Source organism: Camellia sinensis, chromosome 7, assembly GCF_055761805.1.
Source record: "Camellia sinensis isolate YWXY chromosome 7, ASM5576180v1, whole genome shotgun sequence".
NCBI classification, from domain to species: domain Eukaryota; kingdom Viridiplantae; phylum Streptophyta; class Magnoliopsida; order Ericales; family Theaceae; genus Camellia; species Camellia sinensis.
Window position 1 is genome coordinate 151183445 of NC_138967.1, and position 16898 is coordinate 151200342.

At 30.6% G+C, this 16898-nt stretch overlaps 2 protein-coding genes across 15 annotated transcripts; one reads left to right on the forward strand and one right to left on the reverse strand.

The window, feature by feature from the left end:
* The first annotated feature begins 754 nt into the window (after window positions 1-754).
* LOC145795381 (mediator of RNA polymerase II transcription subunit 14-like) lies at window positions 755-16170 on the forward strand. Of its 14 annotated transcripts, XR_014336187.1 has the most exons (9): window positions 755-1162; window positions 1827-2538; window positions 2641-3391; window positions 4476-4572; window positions 4743-4790; window positions 5041-5125; window positions 6407-6553; window positions 12866-12941; window positions 15104-15332. XR_014336187.1 is itself a non-coding variant. In XM_082879569.1 (7 exons), the coding sequence occupies exons 3-6, from the start codon at window positions 3236-3238 to the stop codon at window positions 6544-6546; spliced, it is 441 nt and encodes a 146-aa protein (XP_082735695.1). In that variant the 5' UTR covers window positions 755-1162; window positions 1827-2538; window positions 2641-3235; the 3' UTR covers window positions 6547-6553; window positions 16036-16170. The 14 variants fall into 14 exon arrangements, 5 of the variants coding, with proteins under 5 accessions (XP_082735695.1, XP_082735694.1, XP_082735693.1 ...); XR_014336188.1 differs by lacking the exons at window positions 12866-12941; window positions 15104-15332 and adding an exon at window positions 16036-16170; XR_014336186.1 differs by lacking the exon at window positions 12866-12941.
* On the reverse strand, window positions 15113-16260 carry LOC114265579 (uncharacterized). The gene is made up of 3 exons (XM_082879572.1): window positions 16136-16260; window positions 15327-15597; window positions 15113-15230 (listed from the first exon to the last, which is right to left on the reverse strand). The coding sequence occupies exons 1-3, from the start codon at window positions 16157-16159 to the stop codon at window positions 15181-15183; spliced, it is 345 nt and encodes a 114-aa protein (XP_082735698.1). The 5' UTR covers window positions 16160-16260; the 3' UTR covers window positions 15113-15180.
* Between the last annotated feature and the right edge of the window lie 638 nt (window positions 16261-16898).

Sequence of the window (16898 nt, forward strand, 5' to 3'; positions counted from 1 at the left end):
ACATTTAACCCATAATCATTACACTCTTCTCTCACAAAAAAAGTCAAAAAAGTCAAAAAGCCAAAAAGCTCTTCCCAAACCAAGCTTTTTAGCCCAGGCTAAAATAACCAAAAAAGCCAAAAAATCAAAAAGTCAACCCACTTCCCAAACGGAGGCTTAATAGAATGAATTGGATAAGGTGGTAGTAGGTGAGGTTCACCTTCTTGGATGATGCTTTATTATTAGATGGTAATACCACTTGTCAACAATAACATGATACCACCATTACATTGGAAATTTCTCACAAGAAGAAAAAATGACCAGAAAAAATTGTTCCGAATTGCAAATCAAAGTGTAGATTTAATTGGAAAAATTACCCAAAAAAAAAAAACCTAGAATTTGACCCTATAACAAAATAAACTTGAGTTTTTACTTTTCACAATCTAAATTAATCTTTTGATTTATTTTCAATCTAAATCATCTGCCTATTTTTGTTAGATTCAAACTAACAAAAATTGTATTAACTCATTAAACTCAATAGAAAATGATATTTTAGACATTTTATGTATATCTATATTGAGTTTAATGACTAAAATATTATTTTTTTGAGTCAATTTTACTTGATAAAAATAGGCATACAGTTTGAATTGAAAACAAATTAACATATTAGAGTTTAAATTATCAAAATTAAAACTCAAGATTTACGGTGTTATAAGAGTTAAACATATATATAAATATATATTTTCTATTTAATTTTCTTGGAACGGGACTACTGTGCGATTGATTTTCCGTCTTGGATTTAAATTCGGATGTATTTATGAGAGTTCTATCCTCCAATCTCCTACCTATTATATCAATGTCAATTGACTATGAATCAATGTTATTAGCTGTGAATTTCAACTTATGTGTCATCTTCAAGTTCTCTCTCACTCATGATAAACCAATAGGAACCCTTCATCAGCTATTTGTAATGCAGCAATAGAATGGATGTTCAAATGCATGAGAAGCTCTTTTTTCTCTCATCCTTATCATCATCATCTCTCAACATGTTTTTCCCACATATCTGCATTTCACTTCTCTTCATTTACTTAGCAACTTTTGCCTCTGCAGCCACTCTTCTCCTCCTCTTAGGGTTTACAATCTTGAATCTCCTCCTAGGGTTTACCCCTTGCGATTTCAAGCGGTAAATTATCTCTCTGATCTTGAAGTTCATTTTTAATTACAAATTTGTTGTGAGAGATTTGAATTTGAATCCATGTGTTCATTTGATTTGAATATGAATATGAATATGAATTTATAGTTGTCAAATCGTGAAATTCAATTTGTGATGCTATGATGTTGAACTTGAGTGATTGCTTCCTCATGAATTTACTTGAGTTGTTATGTGCTTGTGATCTCTAAGTTTATATTGCAAGGCTTCCTATTCTTGACCAAAACAATGTAGATAGATTTTCATAGTAGTGACTGAAAGTCAGTCACTGCTGAATTTGTTCATAGCAGTGACAGATTTTCTTGCAAGAAACAAGCTTTGTGGCAAATTTGCAACAAATCTTTCTTGCTGGAAATAAGCTCTCTGACAAAGTCATGTGTAAAGCTAATATTTTAGTGAATAAAATTCAGATTTTCAATGCCTAGATAAGCCTCGTTGTTGCTGTTTTTATTATTTGTTTTTGGATAGAAATTGCTTGCATGAAGTTGAATATTTGTGTAGAAAAAATCAAATTTACATGTGTTGTGTTTGTGCCCTGTTTGTGGCTCTTTTTTTTTTTTTTTGTATTATTAACTATTTTGTTTTTGTTATGTTTTTCCCCTGTGTCACCCGTGTAAAAAATGTTGACATTGATCAGATTCAGATGATTGAAGATGTACTTAATTTGAGCTTTATTGACTGTGGAAAACTACTTTCACTTTCACCCAATGCTGTGGGTGCTAATCAGACATCTGAACATGGTCTTCTCTCTGAGCTCAACATCGATGGTTCTATGCATAGTTCTGGAAATCTGCTATCAAGTTTCTCTTCTATTGTTGATGAAGTGTTTGAGCTTGAGAGAGGGTCATCTGCACCTTCTTTTTCTAGTCAGAGTCTCTATTCATCATTTAATGCATCTGCTGCAGCGCATCATGACTCTGTTCCAATGAATTTTCAGAGTATGAAAGTTGGAACCTCCTCACCTAAGCGGAAGGGAGGAACACAAATAGCACAGATCAATAATGCTCCTAAAGTTTCTGGTGGATCTCCCCATTATAAGAATGGCTCTATTTATTCAACTAGCAATTTGAAGGGCATCATGTAGTCTAGCTCTGTGAGTTCACCACCTTCTGGTTTAGGAAGGAGCACAAATTTGAAGAAACTGTCTGCTTCAAAATCTGACCAGGATTTGGCTTCTCTTAGATCTCCACATTCTGCTGATTCTTGTGCTACAGTGGATTTGTCTTCCCTACCAAAACTGACTGGCCCCCGAGTTTCTGCACCAATTATAAAACCTAACGGGCCTAGAACCTCAGCAATTGGATCTTTTAAAGTTTCTGGATCTAGCCCTTGGGCTACAGCTACCATATGTAAGTTACAATGATTTTATCTGTATTAGCTGCGACTTATAAATTTCAATTAAATAGTATTTTTGTAGTCAATTGTATTTGTGACAAATGTGTTACTTTCAGTCGAAGCACCAGATTTTGCAATTGATCCTAGCTCAAATCTTGATGCTGTTACTAGACATGATAGAAGATCAAGAAAGCGTACAGTTTCAGATATGTTGAATGTAATTCCATCACTTCAATGTTTAGAGCTCCAGTTAGGATTTAGTAAGAGAAGAAAAATCATGGATTCGGGATTCAGTCGTTAGACTTCACCACAGTCACTCATTTCATCGGAGATGATTGGCAAAACTGAAGGTTACAGTTATGCAAGTCTCATTGCTGAAGCAAGTAAAGGAAATGCACCCTCTAGCATATGTGCTTCATCTCTTCATGTGGTCAGGCACTGCTCACTTTGTATCAAGCATGCTCGACTATCTAGCCAGATGGATGCACTTGACATTCCATATGTTATCATTCTGTGGAGGCAGATAGCATCAAGAAGTTAGTGGCAAATATCCAAAGGCTCTCCAATGCTAGAATGTTTGCACTTGGAATGCAAAAGCTGCTTGGAGTAAGACCAGATGAGAAACTAGAAGAAGACAGTGCAAACTCCGATGGTAAAGCAACAGCTGGAGCAAAAAGTGCTCTCTAGGCATCTGATAAATTTTTGGAACAGATGAGGAGGGCTTTTCGCATTGAGGCAGTTGGGCTCATGAGTTTGTGGTTTAGTTTTGGTTCGGGAGTACTTGCTTACTTTGTTGTCGAGTGGAAGCCTGGTAAAGAGGGATCTATGATGCATGTTTCTCCCGACCAGCTTTGGCCTCATACCAAGGTTTGTCTGTTTTATTTTCTATGTTTATTGTGTTGCCATTGTTCGAATTTGACTTAATCTCCAACCCCAGAACCAAATACTTCCCTAGAGCTTGGCCATCCCAGATGGACTGAACTGCTTTTCTTTTTCTTTTTTTGTTTGTTTTTGACTTTCTGTTCTTTCCCCCCCTAAATATTTAGTCTAATGGAAATCAACCTACTTCAATTATTTTCCTTTTTTGTTTTTTGAAATGTTACAGTGGTATTTTTTGTATATATATACACTGCAAGATTGTTATAAGGTAGGGTTAAACTTGTGATATGCTTCACAGTAGCCACATGTTAGCTATAGGTTAAGACATTTGCAGTCAGAGTCAGTAAGGAAGCTACTTATGGCCTAAGGTCTCCAAAATTCATCCAATAACCCTCTATTTTGGAGTATTTCTATAATGTATATGACATGGTCCCTAAATTTTTCCAAAATTCTTTTGGTTTTCCTATATTTCATGAGTATTTTTACAGTGTATATGGGATGACTATTCACATATTAATATTATATAATAGCATCAGTGTGTACTGTGGCACCTAAAAAAATATATATATAATATGTAAAAGCATTTTTTTTTTCAAATACAAAAGTCATAGAGGTATTTTTTTTTCATTCGTTGAGGTATTTCTTTTTAAATAAAGCAGCTACTGTGAAAATACTACAACAAAAATGAGGAACAAGGTAAGTTGTAGTTTCCTAATCAGTTAGTTGACCTACCTAAGCAATGCAACTCTCCTCCAAGGAGCCTACTTCTTTACCTCTCAATTTCCCAAATGACCCTTTGGATGTTGTCATTTGTGACAGATTATACTCCAATGGGTGTGAATGATCTAAACATCACTTTGGATAAAGTTATGCCAATGAACCTTATGTAGTAATGCCATTTTATTAAGATATTCTCACCCATTTGGGTTCACCAGTTAAGTTCAAACTAAATCTGGCCAGCCTTATCAGATTGTTTTCGGGTAGCTTTTGCCACCATATAAAATTAATTATCACAGTTTCATGTGGTTAGCACCCAATTTTGGTTAGCTTTTGTCAATTTTGAATTTTTCAGAGCGATGGGTTGTTTCTTTGGCTTCTTTCAAATCAGAGACGAACATCGCCACCCCCAGACTCATCTCGTCTCAGAACCACTCCCTTCGAAGCTCAGAGTACTCCTCTCTCTCTGTCTCTCTGTCTCTCTCTCTCTCTCTCTCTCTCTCTCTCTCTCTCTCTCTCTATCTATCTATCTATCTATCTATCTATGTGTGTGTGTTAAATTCTCTGTTTTCTTGTTCTGAATTGTGAGTTTTGATGTTCGTTTTTCTGTTTCTAAATCAAGAACCTGTTGTATCTCGGAATCCTCTATCATCTCTTCTACTCGCTGATGGTAATTTGTTTTTATTGTATGTTGATTCAATGTTAATTTGATTCTCTCAGATCTTGTTTCATTCCAAAGAATTGTAGTATATATTGAGTTTTTTTTCAGCTTTAAATGGATAATTTCATCATTTGGGGAGAAATTTTTTATTTTTATGTGTTTATATGTTATATTATATGTATACAAAGTAGTCATTTATTTCCTGAATTCTAACTAGTATTTATTTTTATTTTTATTTTGTTCATTGTTAAAATTGAAGATAAAGATGGATTGCCATGTAAGGATACGGAAAATCCTGCCTTGAGGACTCCAGAGCATGGCAACAACAACAACAGGGAGCTCAAGTTGTTATTTGCTATCGGTTTTTTTTTTTTTTTTTTTTTTTTTTTTTTTTTTAAGTAGTTTGAGGAGGTATGATTAGGTAACTAGGGGACACATCTATTCAATATTAAAAGCACACAACTCAGAAAGAGAAATGTTGTCATGCCTTTTTGATTTTCCAAAAATACTGCTGAAATTGTTTACTACAAATTCCATATCAAATTACTGCTCTAAATCAGTTTCAAATTCATGCCATTTTCATCATCATTTATTTAACCAACCAAAACCACCAAAAAATTAGACCTACACTTGCAAATGCTGTGTTTGCACCAACTGCTAGTATTTGATATGCAAGGCCATATCCATGCTTGTGTTCACTGGCTCTTGGTATGCTATTACTTGCTGGGTTTTAGCTCACCCTATTCCTCATATATGTATAGACGTGATGAGGTTTGAACAGTGGGCTTCCTGTTTTGGTTGTGTATACATGTTGTGTGAATACTAGTGCCTGCTCTTAGACTTGTTGGCTTGGAACTTTTTGTTTTGTTTTAGAGCATTGTATATATTGAGACATGTCGTCTCTTTCGATTTGTACTTAATTTATAGATGTTATCATTTGAATTTGTGCCACAAGTTGGTAAATTTAATGTATGAAAGTTCATTTCACATGAGTTAAGCACTTGCTTTGATGGGTTTATTGTATTAGGAATTGGGGATTGTACACGTTTTATATCGGTATACTTTTGCTTTGAATTTGCTTTTCTTCTCTCTCTCTCTCTCTCTCTCTCTATATATATATATATATATATATTAAAAATAACCTTCTGCGGCATACAAAATTATGTCGTGAAAAGTGTAGTAATTTATGACATGTAAGAAAATACTATAAAAGATTATATACGACATACAAAATTATGTTATGAAAAGTGTAATGATTTATGACATGCAAGAAAATGTCGTAAAAGATTATATACGACATACGTAATATGTCATAAACATATTAAAAATAGCATTTTACGACATACAAAATTATGTCATGGGAAGTATGATGATTTATGGCATGACAAAAATGTCGTAAAAAATTATATACGACATACAAAGTATGTCATTAATATTTAATTTATTACTTTTTACAACTTTATCTTCATGCCGTAAATGACGCTCAACTTTCCACGGCATGTCATATAACGGCATTTGTGTGCATGTCGTGAAAGAGTTTTTACAGCATACATTGCAAGTCGTAAAAATTCAATTTTATTGTAGTGATTTATTTATTTGTTATTAATATTATTATTTTACTACAGTGGAAGCTTTGAAGCAAATTGGGAAGACATTGGGAAAGAAGGATTGGAACTTCAGTGGAGAAGCAGATCCATTCAGTTGGGCTAAAGGGACTAGAATAATGTCACCTGTGATCATTGCTCCTCCACCATCTGCCACATAACTATGATGTATGTCTTACTATTCCCTCTCACCCTTTTCATACCTTTTAAAATTTATTTATTTATTTTATTTTATTTTCCTTCCGAAAAATTCTAAACAAGCCATAAACTTGGTAATTCGGGTAACACCACAGGAAAGAATAAGAGTGTTGCCTCTTTTTTTGTAATCAAAATTTATATCTATAGAATAAATTATATTTCTTATTTAAAATTAGAGTGTTAGAGGTTATGGCTTCTTCAACTAATTTCTAAATATATATATATATATATATATATGTATAAATTAATAAATACGTTAAACTTAAAATAACTTATGTCATTTGGTATTTTTGTTACTTTTTGACTTTTGTAATTGTTAAAGTAAAAATCATGTTATTTGATAATTTATTGATTTTTTTTTTTACTTTTAAATAAATTTTCTTTAAAATCTAGCTTTTCAACTTTTTTTTGGGACTTATTTTTGTTTTAGTGAGCCTTTTGGGAAAAAAAGAAAAAAAAAAACGAAAGTCAAATTTTGAACTGAAGCCAAAGGAATTAAGTTATTTGTTTTGATTTTTTGAATTATTTTTTGTATAAAAAAAATTAATATTTAACAAATGACAAAATTAACTTTTAAATTTTTTATTAAGAAAACCAAACTTAATACAACAATATGAATGCAAAAAGAGGGCTTTACCAGTAGGGCCCACGGAAGGTTTTCAGTGAATTAATTCTTGTGGAGAGGGCCGTCCGAGTCCAATCCGCCATTTAAAGATGATTGGAGTTGGTACATGATCCACCATGGCCACACATATTTTTTCTTAAAGGATTAGTGATTTTTTTGTATTATTGAAATTTAATTTTATAAAAATTAAAAATACAATAATACTACAAAGTATTGATTGTCACTTTAATGGCTTATCATAAGTCTCGTTTAAATGATCTGAATAACTGTTTTTTGTAAGTTTTTCATGTATGTCATTAATAAATAATTAAAAAAAAAAAATCGATTTGATATTCGGAATTTATTCATTTTAATTGTTTGTCTCTAAAAAATAAATGATTTATTTTAAAAAAAATACTTATTGTTCATTTTTTAAAGACGCGTGCAATAAAAATATAAATGTTATGATTATCGAATGGTCTTAATTGTTTTTCATAAATGATATATACTAAATATCCTACAAAATTAATGACTTACATTATCGACTTATGGTGAACACCACAAATCCTTCAAATTCAAATTTTAATTTAAAAAAAAAAAACAAATAAAAATGTATAAGAGCACCTTCTTCGACTTGAATGGCTAATAAAAGTAGCCCTTAATCCCATTCTTGATATTAAAAGCCGTACTTGAAAATGTCCATCTAAAAAAATCAAAAGCAAAAAAGCTTTGATGGCCATGGGTCAGATTTGTAGTAATCCGTTCCTCTCCCGTATCATATTAAGGAGAGGACAAATCTGGAGTGGCGGTGGTTGGGCGGAAAGTAGGTTATATTTGCAAGTTAAAGAATGAAAAAATTAATAAAAATTATAAATAATATAATATATTATGAATAATGATTTATATTTAATAAGAATTATAAAATATAAAATAAAAAATAAATGAGTAAAAATTAATATTAAGTATAATATTTTAGTATTTTCATTTTATTATAATAAAAAAAATTAAAGAGTTAATAAATTAAAAGTCTTATTTACAAATGTTATGGTAACTCAAGTCATATTTACGATTTTTTGAACCAATAAGTCCTATTTAGTAAAATTGAGAATATTATCATTCTTTTTCAAATTTTAAAACTAAAAACATTATCAATTTTGCAGAGTATTGTTCGAGATAATTATTTCATTAACTGATAAAAAAAACAAAGTATGAGATTAAACGTTTTTACCTTTCTACTTATTAGTTTAATTCAACTATCCAATAAAATCGAATACATTATCAGTTTTTTTTTTTTTAATTTTAAAACTGAAAACATTATCAGGCTTTTAATTTTTAAAGTTTTTTTTAATCCAGTTTTGCATATCAATGTTCCACCATCATACTCTTTTATAGCCACAAAATTTTTAGTTTTGCAAAAAAAAATAATTTAGTTTTATCAAAAAAAATTAAAAAAAAAAAATTGCACATATTTTATTTTATTTTTTAGTTTTTTTCAATTTGAAAGTTGATATTTTAAAGTTTTGACAATCAAAATAAATGTCAAATTATCATGTTCCTTTGTAAATAATCATAAATGATGAACAATCATTGTTTGAATGGTAATTCCGTCTATTAAAAATTTAATGGGACTTGAAGGTTAAAAGAAATCTTAGTTAGGACTTAATAGAATATCTATATAATAAAGCAGGATGGTTTTTGAATTTATCCTACACATATTTGTCTCACTACGACATTTGGACGACTCAGATTTATTCAAATTATAAAATAACGGTTGAGATATATTTTTCAAAAAATGTCCTACATGTACATTTTATATTTTCCCGTTTCTCTCTCTTACTTTTTCTTTTTCTCACCCGTCATTCTATGATCTCATGATCCCACCTTCATCTCTCTTTTCTTTTTATTTTTTTTTTATTTGCTCCCGTTTTTATTTTTCTCCCTAATTGTTTTTTTTTTTTTTTAATTTTCTTCTTTTTGTTCAATATACTTTACACATATTTCCATATAATGTTTGCATGCCTGTAATACACTAGGACATTACGGGCATACATACAATTTCCATATCTATATAATAAAGCAGGATGGTTTTTGAATTTGTCCTACACACATTTGTTCTATTAGGACATTTGGACGGCTTAGATCTATTCAAATTATAAAATAACGGTTGAAATATATTTTTCAAAAAATATCCTACATGTACATTTTCTATTTTTCCCTTCTCTCTCTTACTTTTTTCATTTTCTCACCCACCCTTCCATGATTCTATGATCCCACCTTCCTCTCTCTTTTCTTTTTCTTTCTTTATTTTCTCCCATTTTTATTTCTCTCTCTATTTGTTTATTTTTTTATTTTCTCATTTTTGTTCACTTATTTTTATTCATATTATATGAAAAAGTCTACGATCCCAGAATTTGGAGCCAGATTTTACTGTGTGTAATAGAGATTAGATTAATGAATTTTATACTCCACAAATTAAATGAATTTGAACAATTAATTATTATTTTTAAATATATTGAATACTTGATAGACTTCATAAATTTAGACCTCGTATGAATCTTCAACATCTATATAATAAAGTAAGATAATTTTTGAATTTGTTTTACACACATTTGTCTTATTAGGACATTTAGATAGTTCAGATATGATTAAATTATAAAACAATGGCTGAGATATATTTTTACAAAAATGTCATACATTACATTTTCTACTTTCCCGCTTCTCTCTCTTACTTTTTCCTTTTCTCACTCATCCTTCCATGATCCCACATTCCTCCGTCTTTTCTTTTTCTTTCTTTATTTTCTCCCATTTTTATTTTTCTCTATTTATTTTTTTTTATTTTGTCATTTTTGTTCACTTTTTTTTATTAATATTATATGAAAAAATCTGCGATACCAGAAATAGGAGCCAGATTTTACTGTGTATAGTGGAGATTCAATTAATGAATTTTACAGTCCACAAATATAATGAATTTTAATAATTAATTATTATTTTTAAATATATTGAATATTTGATAGACTTCATAAATTTAAACCTCCTATGAATCTTCAACATTTATATAATAAAGCATGATGATTTTTGAATTTGTCCTACATACATTTATCCTACTAAGACATTTGGACGGATTAGATATATTCAAATTATAAATCAACATCTAAGACATATTTTCCAAAAAATATCTTACATGTACATTTTCTATTTTCCCGCTTTTCTATCTTACTTTTTCATTTTCTCACATATCCTTTCATGATCCCATGATCCCACATTCCTCTCTCTTTTCTTTTTTATTTTTTTTTATTTTCTCCCATTTTTATTTTTCTCTCTATTTGTTTTATTTTTTTATTTTTTTATTTTCTCCTTTTTGTTCACCTATTTTTTTCATACTATATGGAAAAGTCTACGATCTCAGAATTAGGAGTTAGGTTTTATTGTGTGTAATGGAGATTAAATTAATGAATTTTATAGTCCACAAATTAAATGAATTTGAGCAATTAATTATTATTTTCAAATATATTGAATATCTGATGAACTTCACAAATTTAGACCTTATATGAATCTTCAACATCTATATAATAAAGCAGGATGGTTTTGGAATTTATCCTATACACATTTGTCCCATTAGGACATTTGGATGGCTCATATTTATTCAAATTATAAAACAACGGCTGAGATATATTTTTCAAAAAATGTCCTACATATACATTTTATATTTTCCCGCTTCTCTATCTTACTTTTTCTTTTTCTCACCCGTCCTTCTATGATCACATGATCCCACCTTCATCTCTCTTTTCTTTTTATTTATTTTATTTGCTCCCCGCTTTTATTTTTCTCCCTATTTGTTTTTTTTTTCTTTTTTTTTGTTCAACATATTTTACACATATTTCCATATAATGTTTGTATGCCTGTAATACACTAGGACATTACGGGCATACATACAATTTCCATATCTATATAATAAAGCAGGATGATTTTTTGAATTTGTCCCACACACATTTGTCTTACTAGGACTTTTGGACGGCTTAAATCTATTCAAATTATAAAACAACGGCAGATATATATTTTTCAAAAAATATCCTACATATACATTTTCTATTTTCCCCATTCTCTCTCTTACTTTTTCCTTTTCTCACCCACCCTTCCATGATTCCATGTTCCCACCTTTCTCTCTATTTTCTTTTTATTTTTTTTATTTTCTCCCAAATTTATTTTTCTCTCTATTTGTTTATTTTTTTATTTTCTCCTTTTTGTTCAATTATTTTTATTCATATTATATGGAAAAGTCTACGATCCCCGAATTTGGAGCCAGATTTTACTGTGTATAGTGGAGATTAGATTAATGAATTTTATAGTCCACAAATTAAATGAATTTGAACAATTAATTATTATTTTTAAATATATTGAATACTTGATAGACTTCATAAATTTAGACCTTATATGAATCTTCAACATCTATATAATAAAGCAGGACGGTTTTTGAATCTTCAACATATTTTGTCCTACTAGGATATTTAGATGGCTCAGATCTGATCAAATTATAAAATAATGGCTGAGATATATTTTTCAAAAAATGTCCTACATTACATTTTCTACTTTTCTGCTTCTCTCTCGTACTTTTTCCTTTTCTCACCCATCCTTCCATGATCCCATGATCCCACATTCCTCCCTCTTCTCTTTTTATTTTTCTCTCTGTTTGTTTTTTTTTTTTCTCTCATTTTTGTTCACTTGTTTTTATTCATATTATATGGAAAAGTCTACGATACCAGAAGTTAGAGCCAGATTTTACTGTGTGTAGTGGAGATTAAATTAATGAATTTTATAGCCCACAAATTAAAAGAATTTTAATAATTAATTGTTATTTTTAAATATATTGAATATTTGATAGGCTTCATAAATTTAGATCTCCTATGAATCTTCAACATCTATATAATAACGCAGGACGGTTTTTGAATCTTGAACATATTTTTGTCCTACTATGACATCTGGATGGCTCAGATCTGTTCAAATTGTAAAACAATGGCTGAGATATATTTTTCAAAAAATATCCTACATGTACATTTTTTACTTTTCCGCTTCTCTCTCTTACTTTTTCCTTTTGTCACCCATTATTTCATGATTCCATGATCCCACCTTCCTCCCTCTTTTCTTTTTATTTGTTTTTATTTTCTTCCGTTTTTATTTTTCTCTCTATTTTTTTATTTTTTTTATTTTCTTCTTTTTGTTCAATATATTTTACGCATATTTTCATACAATGTATGTATGCCCTGTAATACATTAGGACATTACGGGCATACATATAATTTTCATATAATTATATAAGCAAAAGCAATATTGTATGTATGGCAGGCACATCTATCTGTCTAGTTATATATTATATAAGCAAAAACGAATTTTCATGAGTTTTGTGGGAATTCAAAAATTTTATAATAAATTTGTGATTTTATCAAATTAAAAAATAAATTTAAATAGTATTGAAATTACAATTATATTCTAATCCTAACACTATTTACACCGTGCCTGCAGGTACGGGCATGCACTAATAAGTTTATAAATTAGAACTTATGTGTAAATGCCTTAAAATTAAATTATATATATAAATATATTTAATAACTATAATCAAGGCAGGCATTGGGTAGAATAGGCTGGGGGAAGTAAAACTTGTTCCTGCTTCACTTCTTTATCAGGACACAAAAAACTCCTGCAAGGCGAGGTAAGAGATGCGGGAGCAGAGCGAGATGGGGGAAATGAATATCCCTAAGCGTTAGTATCCCTTTCTTTATGGCTCACATTAGTAAACTATACCGTGTTTGTCATCGAGTTAAAAAAATTATATATATTTAAACATTTTGTTTTAGTAATCTTTTTTTTTTTTAAATTATGTTAAATTTTTTACTTTTTAGGTCTACTTTGTGTAGACGAATCTAAAAAGTAAAAAATTTTTAAAAAAAATACTGAAGACTAAAAAAAGGCTAAAAAGCCAACTATTTTTTTGTTTTTTTATTCTCTCATTATTGGAGTTTTTATGAAGGGTTTTGATTTTTTTGGGTCTATCTAGTTGAATAGAACGTATAAGTACAAAACTTTTTGAATTCTTTTAAAAGAACTTCACTAATGATGAAAAAAATTAACAAAAAAAAACTAACAAAATAAAATTACGAAAATAGTCAACCTCAACCATCTACTAAATCAAAATGACAATGTGTGGTTTGGTAAGGTGAGTGAGTTGGGTTAGATTGGTTGGGTGATAAAATTGACTAATCAGTTAGGCTGTACAAAACTATATGGAATTAACAAATTTTAACCAACAACCTAACTGATCAATCAATTTTATCACCCAACCAGTCTAACATAACTCACTTACCTTATCAAACCACACATGCTAAATTGATGCGAGATGTCTAGTTTTTTAGCACACTCCTACACATAACCACCCTTGCCAAAAAAAAAAAAAACAATTTCAAGACATTCAAGCCTCAAAATTTTGAGGCCTGAAGCATTTTTCATATACATAAAGTACTATTATTTGCCCCTACCTACACTGCAGGAAAATCGAGAATTAGTGGCGTTTCTAAAACGCCGCAATAGGCTGAAAAAACGCCGCAAAAAGATAAAACAACGTTTTTAAAATTCGTTGCTGTATCTTTGTGGCGTTTCAAAAACGCCACTAAAGATTTTAAACGACGTTTTTTAAAACGCCACTAATTCTTTGCCGCTGTTAACTATGCACGCTAGAGGGGTTATCCATGACGTAATGATGACGACATTTTGCGACGTTTTTAAGAAAAATGCCACGATTGCTCCTTTTTTTATAAAAAAAAGTCAAAATCATAAATAATGATCTTTTCACTTTTGTTCAAACCAAACCTATATCATCCATCACCATTTTCAAAATATATAACCATAATGTGAGTGAGCATTCATTTTTCAATTTTTCATAAAAAAATAAAATAAAATAAAATAAAATAAAATCCCTTAAAACACAAATGACAATACAAAAAAATAAAAATAAAAATTGTTAATATTTTCTCATTTTAATAAAAAAATAAAATAATATTTAGTGTGCTCTCCAAATTCTCTAAAAATAACTTCAAAACTCTCGTCAGCTTCATCAAGTCATCCCATCATCTTCACCAAAATAATGATTGTATACCTGAATCATCCAATTCCATTAACACAACTTCAATAAACTTGAATGGTTGGAAAATCTACATACTCTTGCATACCATGTCAAGAAGGCTAGAAAGATAAGAAACTATGGACCAGCATGACCAGACTAAGAAAGGTAAGAAATTATACTTAAAAAAAAAATCTGGCAAATAGAGAGAGTTGTACCACACCTTTATAAAGAAAGGTAACAGACAAACCTGAAGCATAAATAGAGGATGCTATGAACCTGAACCATGTGCACAACTGCTAAATCTCATTAGTAAATCTTTGAAAAGCATGCTATGAACAGTAACAGAAACCACAGCATTTTAAACGAATCAGCATGCTATGAATGTATACATGTATACGGATCGGTTTCAAACGAATCAGCACCGCATCATCATCAAATCAATCGGTAACTAAATAGAAATTAGATCCCTAGGTGTCGATAAGATGGTAAGATGAGAGGATTTGATATAACTTAAATCTACCTAATAGCTATATGATGTAATATAGCAGTATATGTATATACTTCCTCCACACTGTTCTTCCCAAGCCCTACCAAAAACATTTAGTATCTTAAGGTAGACACCAAATCACAGTACCAAATCATAGTACCTAGTTTTGTACTGGTCTTGCGATTGGCTTAGAGTCCAAATCATAGCAGACTAGAGCCCTACCCTCAATAAAATAAATGAACCCATAATAAGCTTATAAATGTTTTGACAGTAGTAAAACAAACAACTAAACAATGGTATATGATTATTTATTGGCAGATTTGGGTACATCGGTAGACCAAACTCACCTCCCATCAGAACTCCCAGTAGCCAGTAAGAGCTGAGGATCTGAGGCATCAGAAGCAAACAAGGCCCAACCAATGGCAGTGATCCAAGCACCATGTGCCTGGAGAAGTCCAACAAGAAATGCAGCAGTTGAATCCTTGTTTGCTCATAACAGAGAAGCATTGCGGTTCAAGGATTCTCCAAAATGAAATTTTACCAGACTTCCCTCCAACTACAAGTATAGAACAATGATCGAATGAGTAATCCGTAGAAACTGACCCAGTTTCAGACATCCAGTGCATAACTGGTGACCAAGCAACAACAAGTGATGATAGCATTGCACTGCGAGAGGCATATCTATCTGCAGTTATTTGTTGGAGACTGGATCTTTCTGGTATTTTCTTTAGAGGTTTTGCTTTCAAATTAGGCACAGAAACAATTTGACTCAGATTATTTGCTTTCTTATTGTTAGATTTGATCCCAACTACCTGAAGGAAGGTAACAAAAATCAAAAAAACGCAGAATGGAACAAAAGTATACTAATAAGCCAAAGAAAGCAAATTATTAACCCTGTGAAAATATCAGGAACCCTTTGAATAGATGTGGATTTGAAATCAACGGATTTGACCTTAATCATTAAAGGACAACAACTTAAATTTAGATATGATTGTCTACTTATGAATTTCAAGATTGAGTTAAATAGTTTTATCATGATGGATTTGAAATAACTATAAAATTAGTTATTTAAAATAATGCTAAGAATTCTCATTCTAGCTACAAGGATCCTACTAATATATATATATATATATATATATATATATATATATATATATATCTTGTATCTTAACTTATCTTCTTCCATTGTTTTTCTATCTATTTAACCTCAAATCCCTTGATTTTATTTATTTTTTGTGTGACAATTACAGGAATTGAAATCCACAGCTATCCAAATGGACCCTTAAAAGAAGGGTGCTAAATCAATACGAAACAAAGGAAAAGATAAACAATCTTGATAAAAAGCAGTACCTTACGCAACTCCTGATCGTTCATTTCAATCTTGACTAGAGTAACTTTCCATGACTTCTACTCATTAATCCATAATGGTGCCAATCTGACTGAGCTAGCATCTAATGTGACTGATCTAGTATCCCCTGTCATTCAGAATATGCGATGAAACACATGAAGCAAATCATGAATCCACCGGGACATTATATGATGCATGATAAGTACATCAGGATTTGCATTCAAGTGCTAAGGATAAATTATATGAGCACAAATGTTTCATCTTCTTGTTTGCCTACCAGATCAAAACAGAGAAAGAGAGGAACCATTGTATATGCCTAAGAACCAGTCTGGGTCATACTTGATACATACTGCGATATTGTTATGTGCTTTCATAAAAAAAATATCTAAGCCTTTATGTGCTTTCAGTATTGTTATGCTTTACAAGGGCACCAGCTTGAACATCTGCCCATGGTTGAGAGTTAAAAGTGTCTTTATTTGCATATAATTACATTAAATATATATTCCATATTGGATTTACATCTGAAGATCAATGAAGAATACAATACTGAAGTAAATGATAACTTCATGTTAGAAAAAAGAAGGCATAAGCTTATTGATATCTGTAAAATAGAGTAAGTAGAGAAGCATTCTTCAATATGTTTCAGAAGTGCCAAGTTGTCAACACAGTTGGGCATGGGTACACCATGCAAAAAATGTCCAACGTGATGATTACTTCAGGGTATGTTGTACTACATATCACAGATTGTAGCCAATTTTTCCGTTG